The sequence below is a fragment of the Melopsittacus undulatus genome, chromosome 1 (assembly GCF_012275295.1).
Source record: "Melopsittacus undulatus isolate bMelUnd1 chromosome 1, bMelUnd1.mat.Z, whole genome shotgun sequence".
Lineage (NCBI taxonomy): Eukaryota > Metazoa > Chordata > Aves > Psittaciformes > Psittaculidae > Melopsittacus > Melopsittacus undulatus.
Window position 1 is genome coordinate 15,698,389 of NC_047527.1, and position 18,726 is coordinate 15,717,114.

General features: G+C 38.7%; 1 protein-coding gene across 10 annotated transcripts in view; it reads left to right on the forward strand.

Moving 5' to 3' along the window:
* The window catches only part of TRPS1 (transcriptional repressor GATA binding 1), a 216,069-nt gene extending 202,984 nt beyond the window's left edge, over positions 1-13,085 (forward strand). For all 10 annotated transcript variants that reach the window (XM_034061010.1, XM_034061029.1, XM_031050492.2 and 7 more), the window contains 2 exons: positions 1,916-2,038; positions 6,856-13,085. In XM_034061010.1, coding sequence (XP_033916901.1) covers positions 1,916-2,038; positions 6,856-7,917 — 1,185 coding nt within the window. In that variant the 3' untranslated portion in view covers positions 7,918-13,085. The remainder of the gene's footprint in view (positions 1-1,915; positions 2,039-6,855) is intronic.
* The last annotated feature ends 5,641 nt before the right edge of the window (positions 13,086-18,726 follow it).

Genomic DNA, 18,726 nt, shown 5'->3' on the forward strand with positions numbered 1-18,726 from the left:
AATTTACTTGTAGATGAGTGTGGCTTCCCTGGGTGAGCTGCATCTCATATACAAAACTAGTTAGATGTTTGCTAATTTATTTCTCCTTTTAGCCAAATTGAGAAAAATGTAATATATTAATGCTTCTGATTTAAGAGACAAAATAGAGGATGATGTAAAGGCATGAGAGAGAGATTATCTTGACTACAATCTTGATTTTATTGTATCACTTTAAAGTAGCACAACCTGCTGTACTAATGAAATTGTGTTCTTGGTTTAAAAGGGCAATTGTTAGCCTGACTTTGTGCTCACTAAAAACATTTCCCCAATCTTGTTAAATTATTGCACTCATTTCAGATTTTTATAGCTATGCAGCCTACCAGCCCTAGTTTCTTTACGTTTTGTTCATTTTCCTTGTATTGATGATTAATGGAGGATGTCGAACGTTAGAGTGAGCAGGCATCAGCAAATGCAAGATCATAATTAGTTTAGCTGACGAGGGCCTCTGATAGCACTTGCATCTGGATGGAAAAATTACCCTATAGGGAACTGGCTGCTCACCAGGTCTTTTTAGTGATACATTGTGAAACACCCGATGAATCAAATGCCCTTTCAATGCCAAGAAAGTGTTCCAGTCTTGAAGCCAAAATTATGTCTGCAGAAAGCTTTCCATTTGAAATGTATCAGAGTACAATTATAACCATTGTATTTTTTTGGCATGAACACCACTCTTCTACAGTATGGACTAAAGTTAAATAAATTACTTAAATTTTATGAAACCCTGAAATTCTTCCTTACAGTGTTGGTAATTTTTAATTTATAATAAAATTAGTTTTCACCCAGTCTGTTTTTCACTGTACTCAGCCATTCTTATCTTACATGCTGAAGATTTTGTATTGATTTTTTTTTTCTTTGCAAAAAGGGAACAGAGTTGAAATTCAGATTTTCTTTTCAGCAAAAGAATTCCATTTCCTGCTTATTAGTATTTGTGCTCACAAACACAGCCTGACTTTTGTTTAAATGAGAAGTTTAATGAAATCATTACTCTGTAGAAAGAATTTAATGAGCAATACTCATAAACGTGTCTACTTTTAACTATTCCTGGATCATTATGAAAGCTGATGAATGCACAGTTCAGTCTGGTTAAAAATCAATTTGTATTTAGGGAAGCTATACCATGCCCTTCTTTGCTTGACTAAAATAAAATAAAGAAATTATCCATTGATGAGACAGTATTTTGTGGGGTTTCAGGTGAAGTTCAAAAAAAGTCTCATTAAGAATACTGTACTTTTATTTGTTTGGCAGAGGTTGCACCTTGTTCAAAGTGAGCTCTGGGAAATATGTGGTAGGTTATACTGATTCCAGAAGTAAGCAGGAAAGGTGAACTGTGTATCATGTATTCAATTTATGAGGTATAATCTCTGTTAAAGAAATTAGTATCACGAAGATACAAACTCTAATTAAGTGAAGTGGTGGTGTTTCAGAGTTCTTGCTACTGATCACACTTTAAAATCAAGCAACCTAAAAAGAAATAATCTGTTGTGAAATGTGTTGAACAAATCTGGAGAAGTTTACAGAATGTTCCCTGTCAGCCTCCAGAGGGGTTTTTCAGAATTTGCTGTTCAGAAACCATCATTAAATGCACAAAACCTGAAGTTCAAAAAGTTAAAGCTGTTATTCTGAAAAGACTTTGGTGTTTCACACACCTCATCCATCACTCTATGGTTAATTATAATGAAAATCAGTGGTGCCTATTAAGCACAATTGAACCTGACCTCATTATGGGCAGTGTGGTTTTATACTGTCATTGTTGCCAGTCTAGAGACAAAACTCCTGTGTTGATTTGTCCTAACTCCGCAGCTCATGTGACTCACCTCTGACCTGCTTTTTTTTTTCTCCTCTGGTTTTTTTTTTTCCTTTTTCTTCCCTATTTCAGAGACGTAGAGGCTCGGGTGTTTTTTGTGCCAATTGCCTGACCACAAAGACCTCTCTCTGGCGAAAGAATGCAAATGGTGGATATGTATGCAATGCGTGTGGCCTCTACCAGAAGCTTCACTCGGTAGGAAGAACTTACTGGTTTGTTCAGAAAAAAAAGGGGTTATACAGCTAAGCTGGGCAGCTGTGGTCTTGTCTGGTTGTGTGATTAGTACCACTCCCTGGCCTGCAGTTAATTTCCTAACAGGGTTTTTGCTCTATGGTCACTTTGGGATCAGATGTGATTCATTATGAAACAAGCTGGGATGCTGTGGGTAGATGTGTTTGAGATCACCAGTGATGCATTTAATTATTTTGATACAAAATAAAGGGAAAATTATTTCTTTTCTGGGAATTCCATTTAAAGGCATACAGTATGTTGTGACAAAAGCTCTCTAAATTCAAGAGCCCTCATATTTGTAACAAAACAAAAAGGCTAGACATCACATCTATATAAAAAATACCCCTTGCTGTGGTTTTTGTTTTCCTTCACTATTCTGCCCCCCTTTGTTCTTGAGAGTGGATTTCCTGGACATATGTGGTGGTGGTATTTCTACAGTTCTTTTTTTCAGCAGTTCTTATAGTCTGCTGAAGGATTCTGACATCACTCAACAATGAAGCTACTTACTTGATGGCACTCATCACTTGATGAGGGGAAGATTCACCATCCCACAGGATCAGGCAGGGAATAAGTAGTAAAGGATGGTCTATATTGCTTTTCATCTTATTGATTTGATCCTGAAAGATGTTGAATGCTCTGGTCCAGGTCCAGGAAAGCCATGCTTAAGTGTTTCCTTGGATCAGTGCCAAAATGTTCAGAATCTTTTAAGTTTAAAAACCACTAGTTAAATATTATCTCTGCTATCTTTAATAGAAGCACATGGTAGAGTCAGGTGATCAAGATTTGACTCTAATTAATTTTTACAACATTCCCATGAAGTTAGAAAGTGTTAACTATTTTTCAGAAATAGAAACTGAGGCGGCCTTTGGGAGTTTGCCAAGAGAACATAATAATTCAGGCTTCATGCTCATATCAGTCTGTGTCTTTTTTTCAGAAACTCCATTTAAAAAAAAACACTTAGAAAACTATATTCTAGATGCATTAAGACAGCCAAGTGGATATGCCTCTTTAAATCTGAGGTATAAGCTTCTAAATCAATTAGTAGTTTCTGCGAATTTTACCCTTGATCTTGTGTATAGGCTGCTTAACCATCCTGTTTACTCAAGATCCTGTCCAGTCAGCCTACTTAATATAAAAGATCCAATATTTGAAAGCAGCAAGACCATCACCAGTCTGAAAACTTAGCTCTGTTTGCCGTGTGCTGTCAGAGATCAGTAACCATTTTTAAGCTCCAGAACAACCCAGATAGGCAGACAGTATCTGAGCAGAAGATGGATGCATGATCTCTGACCAGCATTTTGGCCAGATCTTACTGAAAGTATCTCTCAAAGTTTTAGGTATAATATCTAATTTAAAAAAATTGATCAGGGGTGAGCACTCACAAAGATTTTAAGGACAGTTTGCCTTTTTATCCTTATTTTAACATTGGAGAACTTTGTAGAACTTACATTTAGAGTGTCCATTTTCCCTTTTTTTTTTAATTTACTTCTCACTATAGTGTTGGCTCTTACTGTGATTATTAGTGTAACTTACTGAATAGATAAAAGCTACAAGAATCACCTATGAATTCAAACACATAGCTCTGACAGTTCTTAGGAACCAGTAGGAACAATTTAGTATGCTTCCAACAATAATAATTAGCAATACAATGTCAAACTTCATTTTACACAAAAAGAAAGCAGAAAGCTGACACTATCTTTTTGCTCCACTGTTCAAGCATGGCAATAAGTTGTCATTCGATGGGCATTTGACATTAATATCTTCAATTAAACTTTGACCAAACAAATGGAGAGAAATTTAATTAGGCTTCCACTCTGTTGTGTTGTGATAGCAACTGAACTGTAAGCTGGAGACTGAAATAATCAAATAAATTTCTCCTTTGGGACACCTTTTGAGACAATATCATGCAAAGGGATGTTCTTTGGGCTGACACCAGAAAGATGAAAGTTTCTTTTGTCTGTCTGCCTATCTCTTCATGAAAACTTACAGTAAGTATTATATATATGAATATTTTCAAATTAACGATTTTAGGATAGTGCAGTTACTAGATAATGTTTGAAGCTATAAAAATTAAAGGGAATAAAACTTTCCTTCTGTGAGTTACTCTATTAAACTAAGCAGCACCATACCACTGAGTAACAGTCACCTATAGTAGGTTTGCACACTTCATGGCTAGCTTTTGATTGCATTATCACTATTGAGAACTACTGTCCTGATTTGCTCAAATATGTATATAGTATACTCATCTCTAAGGTTCCTTTTTTCTTGTATTTAATGAGAAAAATTGTAGTCTGTCAGATACTACTGGATGGTAGTGACTGACATGTTAACATGGTAGTATTGATTTCTGCTCCAACTCATATTTCCATTTCTACAATACCTAAAATAATGAATTTGACCATTATTATTGAGGTGCAGTTCCTCATTTTTAATAGCTCTAACTCCAAGGCCACAGAAAACTAGATTTTGTTAAGTTACTCATGTTTAGGGTAGCAAGATTGTCAATTGATATAGAGATAGCAAAAAAATCTTTGTGATCATACTCAATATATTATGTCTAATACATAAATAAGGATCTGCCATGGGGCATTTTAAAAGCAAAATATTTCTGTCTGCCTTACTTCCAACCAAGTATGTTTGTCTGCACCTTACTAATATGAGTAAGGAAAATGTGAGTAGCTTTACTTCACTGCATAGTCTGGTTTAATCAGCTAAAGACTAGTCAGATGAGTACAGTTATTTGCATGCTGAAGAATTTCTAAATTGGACCTACAGCTTTTAACTCCTAATAGGTGTAATTTTGAAGAGCCAGAGCTGCCAATGAATATGTGAGGGTCTTTAATCACAGGTATGAAGACACTTCTTTTAATGACGTCCACGATCAGACTTCATACCTGTAGCATGGCAAGTAAGAAATTCAACTTTTGAAAGGTTATCCAGAAGCCATATGAAAGTAATCTGCACTGTATAAATAAAAGTTCAGTAAGAGCAACATCAATAATATTCTAAGACCTCACATCGTGTGTTAGTATGAGTGTGAGAATTGTCATAAGAAAGGATATTACACTGAGCCTGTAGTAAAGAATGTATGCTTATGCATATCAATTGGCTATTGATTCTGCAAACTGTAAACTTTATTTGCATAGAATTTGCATAGAAAATATTGTAATTTTATCTGACATGATTTTTCCTCAACTTTGGTATGTTTGAGGAGGCTGCTTCAGGTCATGTTTTTCTGCTAAGCTTAAGTTTTGCTTATTAAAAATCTAAATCAAAGTGTATATTTCTTTTAATTCAGAGTTTTAATACAAAGGAAAATCTTTAAAAATAGCTCTGCTGCCTAAAATGTAGTTAGTAGTTAGCCATTAAGGATAAATCAACCTCAGGGAAATAAATAGGCGAAAGAGGAGAGGAAAACGGCAAATCAAGAGAGAAACTAGATTTCTACAAATAATTAAGTGAGCACTCTTCCAGCTCTAGATATTTTTATATTAATTCAAAGTTATGAATATATCTAAATTATGTGACATTCAGGGTACAAATTATTTTGGATATTGACTGTATGCCAAAATTTAATCTGCACTTTAAAACAATGTTAAAAAGAAAATTTCCAAATAAACATATAAGTGGAATACTATGTAGGGCACTTTTCTGGCCTCCAACCAAAACAGGATTACATGTGCATTTGGATGAGACAAATGACAACTGCTAGCACACCAAACTGAATGACTTTTAGGCAGTTTTTGTTGTTCTAACATCTTCCCAATATAGCAACACATACCGATGTTACAGCATCATCTTCCATTCACATACCATTGCCTTCTGTTGAGGGGACTGTCCAAGAAGGCTGGCTACTGTCCTTGTGCTATTTTTATTAATTTTCTTTTATCTTTTCACCAAAAAGTATTTTCAATTCTCGTGTAAGTAGGCCACCTACCCTGAGTTGGTGTGGGGAATTAGCAAATGGGAACAGAAGTCCTCATTTAATTCTTCCCTCTGTCCATTCCAGGATGCTCTTTTATTTACAAACCCTATTTTCCACTTTTAGGGAATGACTTAGCACAACATTTGTAACATATAGAAGGAAATACAGTAGGGATGAAAGAGGGTAAGTTGGTACCAAAGTCCAACATAGACCTTTTGGTGCACAGGAAAAGTTTTCTTGGGCTTTCCTCTCCTTCTTTCTTAGTCCCTTTCCAGCCACCATCATCCCAGTCACCACCACAGCAGAAATGCAACCCTTTTGCTAGGTGACAGCAGGGGTGGTTTGCAAGCCCTGTATTTGCTTGCATTTGCTATCCATGTCAAAGGGGGTGAGTATCAAGGTAAGTGTTACTCAGTTCTTGTTACCATGAGATCTATACAAACCCTGCCCAATATGAGCCCATGTGATATAGTGCATAGTATAAGACTAGAGAGCATAGGGCCATGCATCTCCCACCTCATCCCCAGCTCTCAGTACCCACTTTCAGCACATCTCCCAGAATTTTTCAGTAGTAAGGGGTAATAAATGCCTTGACAGTTTGCATACTTCATGCCTTTTTAAGTAAAGAGGTATAATATGCTTAAGGTGGTTGACTTAGTTTGATAAAACGAATTCGAAGTTTACATTTAGCATGAGGGGCCAGGAAACAGCATTTGGGTTGAAATTTGGACATTCTCATAAAACTGTTACAATATACCTCTTCACCAAAAAAAAAGATAAAATTGAGTAAGCATGGTTTCGCAGATTTAATGTGTCTTTCTTTTTTCCTTTTGTTCATTATGTGTGTTCCACGCAGACTCCCAGGCCTTTAAACATCATTAAGCAGAACAATGGTGAGCAGATCATTAGGAGACGAACAAGAAAGCGCCTTAACCCGGAGGCACTTCAGGCTGAGCAGCTAAACAAACAGCAGAGGGGTAGCAGTGAGGAACAAGTCAATGGAAGCCCCTTAGAGAGGAGGTCAGAGGATCATTTACCTGAAGGTCATCAGAGAGAAATTCAGCTTCCCAGCCTCAGTAAATATGAGGCCCCAGGTTCATTGACTAAAAGCCATTCTGCTCAGCAGTCAATATTGGTCAGCCAAACTCTGGATATTCACAAAAGGATGCAACCTTTGCACATTCAGATAAAAAGTCCTCAGGAAAGTACTGGAGACCCAGGAAACAGTTCATCGATATCAGAAGGGAAAGGAAGCTCAGAGAGAGGCAGCCCAATAGAAAAATACATGAGACCTGCGAAACATCCAAATTATTCACCACCTGGAAGCCCTATTGAAAAATACCAGTACCCACTCTTTGGACTTCCGTTTGTACACAATGACTTTCAGAGTGAAGCTGACTGGCTGAGATTCTGGAGTAAATATAAGCTGTCTGTTCCTGGGAATCCACACTACTTGAGTCATGTGCCTGGCCTACCAAATCCTTGCCAAAACTATGTGCCTTATCCCACCTTTAATCTGCCTCCTCATTTTTCAGCTGTCGGATCAGACAATGACATTCCTCTAGATTTGGCGATAAAGCATTCCAGACCTGGGCCAACTGCAAATGGTGCCTCCAAGGAAAAGAGTAAGGCACCACCAAATGTAAAAAATGAAGGTCCCTTGAATGTAGTAAAAACAGAAAAAGTTGATAGAAGTACTCAAGATGAACTTTCTACCAAGTGTGTGCACTGTGGCATTGTCTTTCTGGATGAAGTGATGTATGCTTTGCATATGAGTTGCCATGGTGACAGTGGACCTTTCCAGTGCAGCATATGCCAGCATCTTTGCACGGACAAGTATGACTTCACAACTCACATCCAGAGGGGCCTACACAGGAACAATGCACAAGCTGAAAAGAATGGAAAACCTAAAGAATAAACCTTAGCACTTAGCACAATTAAACAGAAATAGGTTTCCTTGATGGGAATTCAATAGCTTGTAATGTCTTGTGAAGACCTATAAAGCACTTCATATAGAGAGCATGCCTTATCCAATATTAAATCCCTTTTTAATTTTTTTTCTTTTTCTTATTTTTTGTTTTCCTTTTATATGAGTGGGTTACCAAGAAAAAAAGAACAGTTGGATGGTGGCCAGAAGGGGGAGAAGATAATTATATGGGACATGGCCCACCAAAGCTAGCCAGAATGCAGTGAATCATGGCGAATAACCTTGAGAAAATTTTACCGGACAATTAATACCTTTGCTGTTGTGTAAGAGACATAACTGGCAAGAGTGCAAAGATGTGTATATGTATATACTGCTGCAGGGGTATAGTGAACATATGCACATTGTATATAAGAGCTAGACTTGTTAAATATACAGATGTTAAAAGGTCATTTTCTTTAATTTGGGCCATTTCTGCCCTACAACATGCCATAGGATCACTTCGTCCTCAAAGCTTTGGCAGTTATTTCATCTAGATGTTTCTCATACTCAGCTGATTTTTAGCTACCATTTTATCACTACATTCTTTCTGGCACACTTTAGTCTAGGAAAACCATTTTGTGCAAGTGAAGTCTAATACAGAAGCCACACTCCAGGTTTAATTTGCATAGAACAAGGTAACCTGCTGTATTTTATTTTAATATATTTTAATATATTGCATTTCTAAACCTTAAAGTCTAAGGTTACTTCTCCACAGGCTTAACATTGCTATACATACCAGTCAATCCCTTCAGTAGACTTATACCAGCTTTTGCTAAGTAGCATTAAATGTCTTCATAGTACTTTTTAATACTTAAAGCTTTTTAAAAACTATCCATGAAGGGAAAGCTCCTCAGCATAACTGCTCAGGGAAATAGGGCTAAATAACTAAATATTAAATAATTGGTTAAAGGTGCTGTTAGACGAGCCTCCATGCTTGCTACAAGGGTGTACAAGAACTGACTTTAATCATTTTCATTATAGTGTCCCAACCAGTAGTTTATTATTTTGCCACAGGGATGTAGAAGATATTACAAGCTACTGGATGCACTGTCAGATTAACTTATTTCATTAAAGAAGTTGGGAGAACAAATAGAAAAAACCTTATTTTTCTAGTAAATATTAATGTATTACATTTCAAATAATGGTGCCTGACATATTGAATAATTATTTTCTACAGTGTACGTATGCAACAAAGATATTCCATCATGCATTAGAGTCAGTTCTGGCTCTGCCTCGCTGTTTACATTTGCAAATGTAGCAAACAAGGTAATGAAGCAACTATTTCTATTGCAGTAGGTATCTTTTTTTCTGTGTGTGTGCATTAAAGTTGTAAACGATAACATGAAATGAATGAAATTTGTTGATAGTAATGGTATGGAAAAACAAGAAGGAAATGAAAATATTTTTATGCCTACTTAGGAAAAAAAGGGTAGCACTATTCATTCCAAGTACTTTTGTATTCTTAAGCTCTTAACTCACATTGTTATGCTTAAAATGATAAACATATATCCTCTTTTTATTGCTTTGTCTGTGTTTCAGAAGAAACATTTCAGAAATTATTTTGATAAGTGCTGTTTGACGATGCAGCACTAATGTTTTATTGCATTCTGTAGTAGCATTGCACTCCATTTTTACAATATAACGCAGTTGCTTTTTTGTTTTGTTTGGGTTTGTTTCTTTTTCGCAGTGCAGGGTCTTAGTTCCTTATGGTTGGATGGCAGGTTTAGCTCAACTGGTTCATGAATGTTGCAGCGAATGAAGTTTAAAATGTCTTTCTGATATTATGTTGTCTTTTATTTCTCCATTCATGCATTTTATTTTTTAAAATGTTCTATAAAAATATCTCTGGACTAAGTCCTCACTTGAGATTATATGTAAAGGGTCCTATTCTGATCTCACTTACATGCCGCCTTTCTCAGATTTTCATGTAATTGAAACTAAAGCATCATAAAAACAAAAAAAAGTTCTTGTATTTAACTTACCTGAATCTCACCATTCTCCCTTCTAGAATTTGGTGCGCTTATATTTAACCAGATAGACAGGGAGGTGGAAGATACAAGGGCAGGTGATAGGAAATGTCTTATAGGGGTTGGCAAAAGGAAAACCAGGAAGGAACTGGCCTAAATGTTCAGCACTTTGATGGTCTTTTGAAAAATAATGTGCCTAAAGCAGCAGGCAACAAACATCACCATGCATGAGAAGCACTTACACAGTTGATCACCAAAGGTCTTGCTGACCTTGGCAGTATTTTACGTGTTACGTTTTCACACAGATGAAACGTTATTGCACAGTTTCTCTCATTTGTTAGGCACAGACAGGCTATTGTTCAGCATTAGGCTTGCATTCCTTCCTGCTCCACCCATTGCTTCTATACTGGTGAGCAGCATATGGAAAGTCCCACTCAGTCTGTTCACGGCTGTGTTCTATAACCCTTCAATAGTGTTCTAGGTTAGCAAAGGATATTGGGCCACATTCTTCTTCTATGTTTTAGATGAATCTCCAGCTTGTTACCAGTGCCAGACAAAGTCTGGTTATGTTTTTACTATTGTTCTCCAATAATAAGTTCTGACTTGTTTTTTGTGGATTAATTTTTGCTGGGTATTTTTAGTTTCTTCTTTTTTTTTTTTTTTTTTCTGTGGGGACTGAAATAGATTGCCCTCGTTTTGTTACGTCAGGGTCCAGTGTGTGTTCTTCTCAGCTTTTCCAAGAAACATGTTAGACTTACTAAGCAGTGATTTTTAACAGCTCTGGAGGTAGCTGCCTGCCAGTTTTCAGTAGTTACTGGTTTGATGTACTTCATCTAAGACCTACCAGTTCGTTTGGCTTCTTCATTGATAGAAGCTACATCTTCATGTCAAATAGCTTAGGGGGGACATGCACATTATGAGACTTGAGCACCACCCTGTACTTCATGACACCTCTTGCTAAACTCAGAAGCAGAGGCCAATAACAGGAAATACACATATCAGGGTTTGGGGATGAGGAGAAATGAAATCTTACGAGTGCAAAGAACAAGACAGATTTTTGAATGTTAGTATTGAACACATAGATGGTGCAAATGAAAAGTGAAAAAAGTTCATTGTTCTTGCCATGACATATTGAGATGTTCAAAGAATTCTGATTTGTAAGAAATGGGATTTTGCCACAGCCTGTTCTCTTTGTTTGGGCGGGGGGGAGCACAGTTTTGTTTGTGAACAAAAGAGAGGTGACTCCCTCTCTCTTCTAGCCCCTCTCACAATGGATATTAATCAAAAGAAAAATAAATCCTGACATTGAAAAAGAATAATTTTATTTAATAACTCTCAGATGGAAACCAGTGTTAGCACACACAAGTAATTACTGCACCTGCTGCATTTCCATCAGCTTACAGCACCTAAACCTGAACTTTCAAAGAATCATTCTTTGTTCTCTATTTGTCAGTATCTGCAGGGTGTTGTACTTCTACTAAGGAATGGTGGTTTGAGATCTTAAAATGTATCTCAAATTGGACCACAAAATAAGTAGATGGCTCAAAACCAGAGGACTTGTGATACCTGTCATTAATCAGATTGCAGAACAGGAACAATGTTTCTATTAGCACTCTGTACAGAAGGAGCCATCATGAGATACCTTTTGTCAACTGGACTGCCTCTCAGCTATCATTTTGAGGCTGGTGCCCCATAGGCTAATGCAGCAGGAGATGAAGATTTTCCAGAGCACAGGTTGCGTTCAGGTATTAAACTCAAGAGTGATTTCCAAAATAAGTTTTGCACCTAATTGCCACTGTGCTGATGAAACTCTCACCTTAATTTTTCATGGACCATCCAGAAAGGAGGAGGGACATTGGATACTTGTTTTTCCTAAAAAAATGTACTGTTATGCACTGTGACAGTTTTAAACAGAGACAACATAGACACTAACACTACTCAAGAAGTTGAGTCATGCTGTGGGCAAGAGGTTAGAGGGGCAGCAGGACAAAAGGGACTGATGCTAATTGTATACAGAGCTGAAACATTGTGGTTGTGCAGTAGGGAGACCTTACCTGGCAACCACCAATTAGTACTCAGTTCAGGGACAGTCTTTCAAGTCTATCTTTGGACTGGGTAGTGTTGCTGTGTAATCATTACTACTTGCTTTATGTGCTAGGGATGTTGTCTACCATCTGCTTTTTGCCCAGGATGCCTAAATATATGTGCGTTCTTGCTCCTGTATTGATTTTCCTTGGCTGACTTAACATGCTAATTCCTAATACTGGTCAGGAAAAGCCAAAGAGATTAGAAGTTCACTTCTGTTCAGCCAGAAGGGTAGATATATTTCTTTCTGCTTCTGTGGAAACAGTTATGCTTGGCAAAGAAGAGCGAGCAATTTGTCAACGTATCCCAAATGTGATAGATAAGTGAGAAATCCCTTCTAAACTTTTCTATAATGTTAAGATGGGCCAAGTAGAATGATTTACATAATTTCCTTACCTCAGAATAGGATCCATCCCCACACTTTTCCTCACAATTTTGTTTCATTCAGCCAGCTCTGAAAAGCTGGCAGTTAGCGAGTTGCTACCTAGATAGTAATCACATATGCCAGATTTACCTCTTTTTAAGAGGATAAAAGACAATAATTTAATGGCTGCCAGCCAGATAAGTACCAGTTTCATTTTTTTTTTGGTTACAAGTAATAAAATAAGATTCTTAGAATAAACACTGTAACAGCAACCACAGTTTTCCATTCCAATCATTTTGGCCTCTGAGCTCTACATAGAAGGAGAACAGGAGAAAAGGAAACATCTCAAAATGCCATTGTAAATTTAGCTTATAGAAAATTCACCAGCAGGGAAAAAAAAAAAAAAAAAAAAAAAAAGTACTTCGTAAAGGATGACTTCATGTTGCTAAAAACCATCATTAAACTTGTAGCCCTGATTTGACTCTAGAATGTTGGCTCTTAATGTTTTGTCCTTACAACACATGGATGTGTTTTTTGTTCTGTTTTGTTTTGGGTTTTTGTTTTGTTTTTTGGTTTTCATAGTGCATGTTCATTTCTACTCACAAACATGTTCTTGGTGTATTTCTTATGCAAACAATCTTCAGGCAGCAAAGATGTCTGTTACATCTAAACTTGAATAATAAAGTTTTACCACCAGTTATAAATCAGATTCATGTCATTGTTTCTGGGGAGAATGTAATGTCATAGTGTCACTACACCATTGCGGGGCTGGGAAGAAAAACAATCTGGAGTTGAGCTGCTCTGAGGGCATGACAGGGCCTGACAGCATCTATGAGTAACAGATGGTGATTACTGAAAGGCAAAGGCAGCATTGCTCAAATAGTAAAGGCATGAAAAGAGAGGGGCTCCTTCAAAAGCAGATTAGCCCTACTGCAGTCCTTCTACATTAGGAACTCTAGATGTGCTCCTAAACTCATTCAAGTTAATGACAGGATTTAGACTGAAAGCCTGTTTCAGGGGGGTTTGAACATTTTTCAGTACCCTAGCAGCCTGGCATTTCCTTACTGGTTTTATTCTGCTGTCCCAAAGATGACCAAATGTAGGAATAATTTTCAGATATAATGTAAGAAAGGCTGATACTGAAATGTGATCAGTTCCCCAGGGTTAGCAATTGTGCCTTTGGCACAAAGTCCATGGTGGTCTTTAAATACTCAGGACCATGCTTTCACATCATGACCACAACTCTTCCAGGAAAACCAGCTTGCTCTCATCACACAGGTTACTGATCCAACGGTGACTCGAGAACAGAAAATACCACCTACAGTGTTGCCACCACCACTTCCTGCAGCAACCTTGGAAATTTCCTCAGAGATCCCAAACCGGAGCACTGACCAAATCGGCTCGGTCTGGCATTTCTGTTGGGATGAGCTCACAGCCCAGGGTGGTATGGCTCCCAGCCATCATTTCCATTATGCTGTAATTTCCTTTCTCTATAGGTTTTGTCTCATGTTCATGGTTGAGAGACTGTTCACCCTCATACAAAATTATGTTTTAAAGTAATATGAAATGGTAAAATCTCTTAGAAATCTTAGAATACAAATATTCAGCAGTTTAATTTTAAAAACACCATGCCAGAAATAACTTCCCCCTGCAATTCATTCTTCCAGTGAATTCAGACACAGACCCTATGCATTTTCAGTCTCTTTTTAATTTCCTGAGATTAATAAAAATAATAGCTGTAGTAAAGAAAAAGGGGGGGAAAAAGCTTTCAAAGACAAGGGGGAACTGGTTCTGAAGACAACTTTATGGTTAAACCTTATGCATTTTGAAAAAGGTTTTATGCAAAAGCTGGTAGATACACATTGCATAAGACTGTAGATACATGCTTTGTATATATGTATATAAGAATATGTATATAAACTATATATACATATAGATATATATTAACAGAGAGAACATTTATATATGTACAGAGGGAGAAAGTTAAAATTTAAAAATCAAGTATTTTCACCTGTTTTAAGAACACCATTTGGGGATAACAAGATTTAATCTCAAACAAGGTTCTTGTTATAAAGCAACCCTTGACCAGTGTAGTCTTTAATCAGAGTTAAAAATTAAAACTTAATGTTGCAATTCTGTCTCCATATACTTAAACGAGCTCATAATTGTAAGAGCTGACGACCTCAAATTTTCGTTTATGGTTCTGTTATTTGTATAACCTACTTATAGTGCTAATGCCTTCCTTTTGTAACAGCAGCTCCACATGTAAGCAGCTCATATAAGTGTACACTGATATTGTTATCAGGTCTTAATATGCAATTATAACGTTTAAATTTATGCCAAGAATCTAGGAACTTCTTGTTCTAGCAGCTATGTCCTTGATCATTTCCTATTTAGTTTTTGCTACTGCCATATCTTGACTTAGGCCAGAGCTCTATTATCCTGGGTGCAGTCAGGCCAGGGATGTAAAAGAATATAAGGAAATATAATACATCTGCTGGTAGCAGGTCCTGACCCTCATCAAAGAAGACTTATAAATGTATAATTTTTTTTAAAAAAAAGTGTAGGAATATATGCTGATGCAGAATAAAGTGGACAGAATGAATAAGCAGTGGCCTTCATTCTGTATGAAGGCCAAGTGGGGTGCTTTCAATATTATGCTATTAATAGAAGAAATGGCCTAGTTATCTTGCAACCATATTTATTATAAATCACAAACAAGTCTGTCTTTATAAAACTGTGTTGAGACTGGTAGTGGATATAAAATCAATGAAAGAACAGAATGACAGTAAAAGTGTTAAGTCTCCGTGTCCGTGCTGGAAATTAAACCACAATGGGCAATTGCACTGGACAACTGGGACAGCTGAAACATGATGGAGGTAGAGTTTGTACTGACACCAGCTTCCGTTGATTTCCCTGAAGAGTCTGACTAATCCGTGTCTTCAAAGCAACAAGAGTATTAGTGGGTAAATGAAAATGTCTCCTGCACATCCAAAGGAATAGAAGTTTCTTTCATACATAGTGGTTGCAATGTCAGTGGAGGTGTCTGCCTCAATTCCAAATACTACTTTGGAACTGACAGCTTAATGGTGAGATTGATAAGGTGACATTTCTGTCACCCACCTCCAAACAGCTCCATCAGCACTGATACAAATGTCAGCGGAGTTGGCCAGAGAAGAAATACAACTGTTTAAAAGAAAAGACAAGGAATACAAAAATTTTGTTCTTTTTTAATAAAAGAACAAAAACTTCTGTTACAATACGATGGCTTAAATCTGCCATATAAAGACTTCATCTTAACATTGTTTTGCAAAGGCAATACAGCTGCTGTCACCTTATTTCTGAGTGGAATAATTTATTTTATTATTTGTGCCAAAAGCAAAACCCCTACATAAAGCTAGCTCTCCTCTCACTGTGGCAATCTTTTAAGAAAATGAAACAATAAAGGAGCGTAAAAATGCCTTAGGAAGGCTTTCTAAATTACCATTTCAGGGAAGGGAACTAGATATTTTCTTGCCACTTATTTTTGTACAGAAAAATTCTTTCAAAGAAAATGATAATATTTTCTTTCTGTTTTAATCAAGGCCTTTTCCCCATAATAAAGTCTGATAAATCAGGAAATACATTTCAGAGTATGAAAGAATGAGGTGTGTAAGCCTTTCATAAAGGTAGGGTGATTTTTCAAAGTTAGGATTCCCTGAGGGTGGCATTCACATGGTGTACTTTGGGCACCTAATTGTAAATACACGTTATGATCCTAATTTTCCTACAGAGTCAGTCAAATGTTCAGAGCAGGAATTTATTGGATGGTCATAGCCATCCATTGCAAGGGTCCAGACTAGATGATCTCCAGAGATCCATTTAGGCTAGATAAATTTGTGATCATAAACATTCACAGATTCAGCCAATTTACGTTTATGGAATACAGCATGGAGCAATTGGAAATGAAGAGTGGCAAACAGGGTGGGTCAAGGCAGTTTGCGTGGCAGTTTGTGTTGGCAGGCAAGTGGGGATGGTGAGCAGTCACCGTCTGACCAGGGCCCGGTCTGGGAGCTCTGCCCTGGTCGCCCCGGCGGTGGCCAGAGTAGGCACCCAGACAGAGCCGATAAGAGGGAGGCTGCAGTGCAGAGCTTGGAGTGTAGAGAGTGCCTGCACTGGTCTGGTGAGGGGTGGGTGCACAGTGGGTGGGGCTGCATTCAGTGCTCCCTGGAGGAGGTCCTTCTCCAGCAGGTGACTGAGCTGCGGGATGCTATTAATAGTCTGCAAAATGCCAGGGAAGCTGAGAAGAAGCAGGATTGCTTCCTCCAGGCCCAAACAGTGCAGGGACCTCAAGCTTCCTCTCTAGGTCATGGAGGAAAGAAGGAGGCTGTTAACCCAGGAAGCTGGGAATTAGTAACAAAAAAAAACCAACCAAACAAACAAACAAAAAAAACCCAAACAACAATAAAAGGAGGAAGAGGACAATTAAAACCTGGAGCTTCCTTCTGAATCTGTTGTCCCCACCCAGAACCGCTTTGCTGTCCTGGAGTGGGCTCATGAGGAAATGCACTCACATCAGAAGCAGTCAGCTGGTGCACTGGTACAGAAGATCTCTACGGGTGCCACCAGGAAAAAGCGTCAGGTTGTAATAGCAGGGGACTCTGCCTTGAAAGGAAAAGAAGCACTCATCTGTCGGCCTGACATGGTTGCAAGGGAGGTGTGTTGCCTACCTGGGGCACGGATCAGGGATGTTGCAGAGAGGCTGCCTGCTCTAGTAAGTTCCACTGACTATTACCCACTTCTAGTGATCCATGTGGGTGCTAGTGATATAGATAGCAGTAGCCTAGAGAACAGAAAGAAGGACTACAGAACCCTGGGAGAGGTGGTTAGGGGCTCTGGAGCTCAGGTTGTCTCTTCATCAATTCTTCAGGATAAAGGGGAGTACCCTTGAAAGGCTAGGAGGATTGGACAGGTTAAGAAGGGTGGTGCCACAGTCAGGGGTTTGGATGTCTTGACCACAGGACCCAAGTTTGTAGGCCAGGTTCACTGGGGGCTGGTGGAGCTGCTCTGATAAAGGGGAAGAGCAGTTTTGGTAGGAGGCCTGCCAGACTGGTCAAGGATGCTTTAAACTAGATGTGTTGGGGCAGGGGTCATCATTCCATCCCAACACACCCAGTGAGTTGCCAGCACCTATGATAAATGCTTGGAGCAATGTAGTGATATTCCAGCCGCTCCAGCCAATGAGCCAGCTTCATTTGGAGCTCAGCTCATATGCCTCTATACAAATGCCTGGAGCATGGGGAACAAACAAGAGTAATTAGAGATGTGAGCATGTCTAAAGGGGTATGATATAGTAGGCATCACAGAAACATGGTGGGGTGGCTCCTATGAGTGGAGTCTTGGAATGGAAGGTTACAGGCTTTTTAGAAAAGACAGGCCCAGCAGGCAGGGAGGAGGATTTGCCCTTTATGTTAGTGATAGGCTGAAGAGTATGGAACTCTGTCTGGGGACAGGTGAGCAGTCAACAGAGTTTGTGGGTCAGGGTTAAAGGGAGAATAGCAATGGGAGACATTACTGTGGGGATCTGTTACAGACTGCCTGATCAAGAGGAACCTGTGGATGAAGCACTTTACAGACAGATAGGAGCAGCCTCACACTCACAGGCCATTGTTCTGATGGGGGACTTCAACCACCCTGGTACCTGTTGGAGCAACGGTACAGCCCAGCACAAGCAATCCAGGAGGTTTCTCGATTGTGTGGAAGACAAATTCCTTCTGCAAGTAATAGAGGAGCTGACAAGGAGAGATGCCCTGGCTGACCTCGTGCTCACCAACAGGGAAGGGCTCGTTGGAAATGTGACGCTTCAGGGCAGCCTTGGTTGCAGTGATCCTGAGATGGTCGAATTTAAGATCCTCAGGACAGTGAGAAGAGCGTGCAGTAAGCTCACTGCCCTGGACTTCAAGAGAGCAGACTTTGGCCTCTTCAGGAACCTGCTTAGTAAGGCTCCTTGCAACATAGCCCTAGAGGGCGGGGGGCCAAGACTCTTGGCTGATATTCAAGGATCACCTGCTACAAGCTCAGGAGTGTTGCATCCTGACTAGAAGGAAGTGCAGCAGGAGGGCCTGGAGACCTCCTTGGGTGGATAAGGAGCTGCTGAGAAAAATTCAAATGAAAAAAGAGGCTTATAAAAGCTGAAAGCAAGGACAGGTGGTCTGGGAAGAATACAGGGATGTTGTCCGGGATGTTAGGGACCAGGTTAGGAAAGCTAAGGCCCAGTTAGAATTAAACTTGGCTAGGGATCTTAACGATAACAGGAGGGGATTCTATAGGTATGTAGCGAATAAAAGACAGAGTAGGGACAACGTA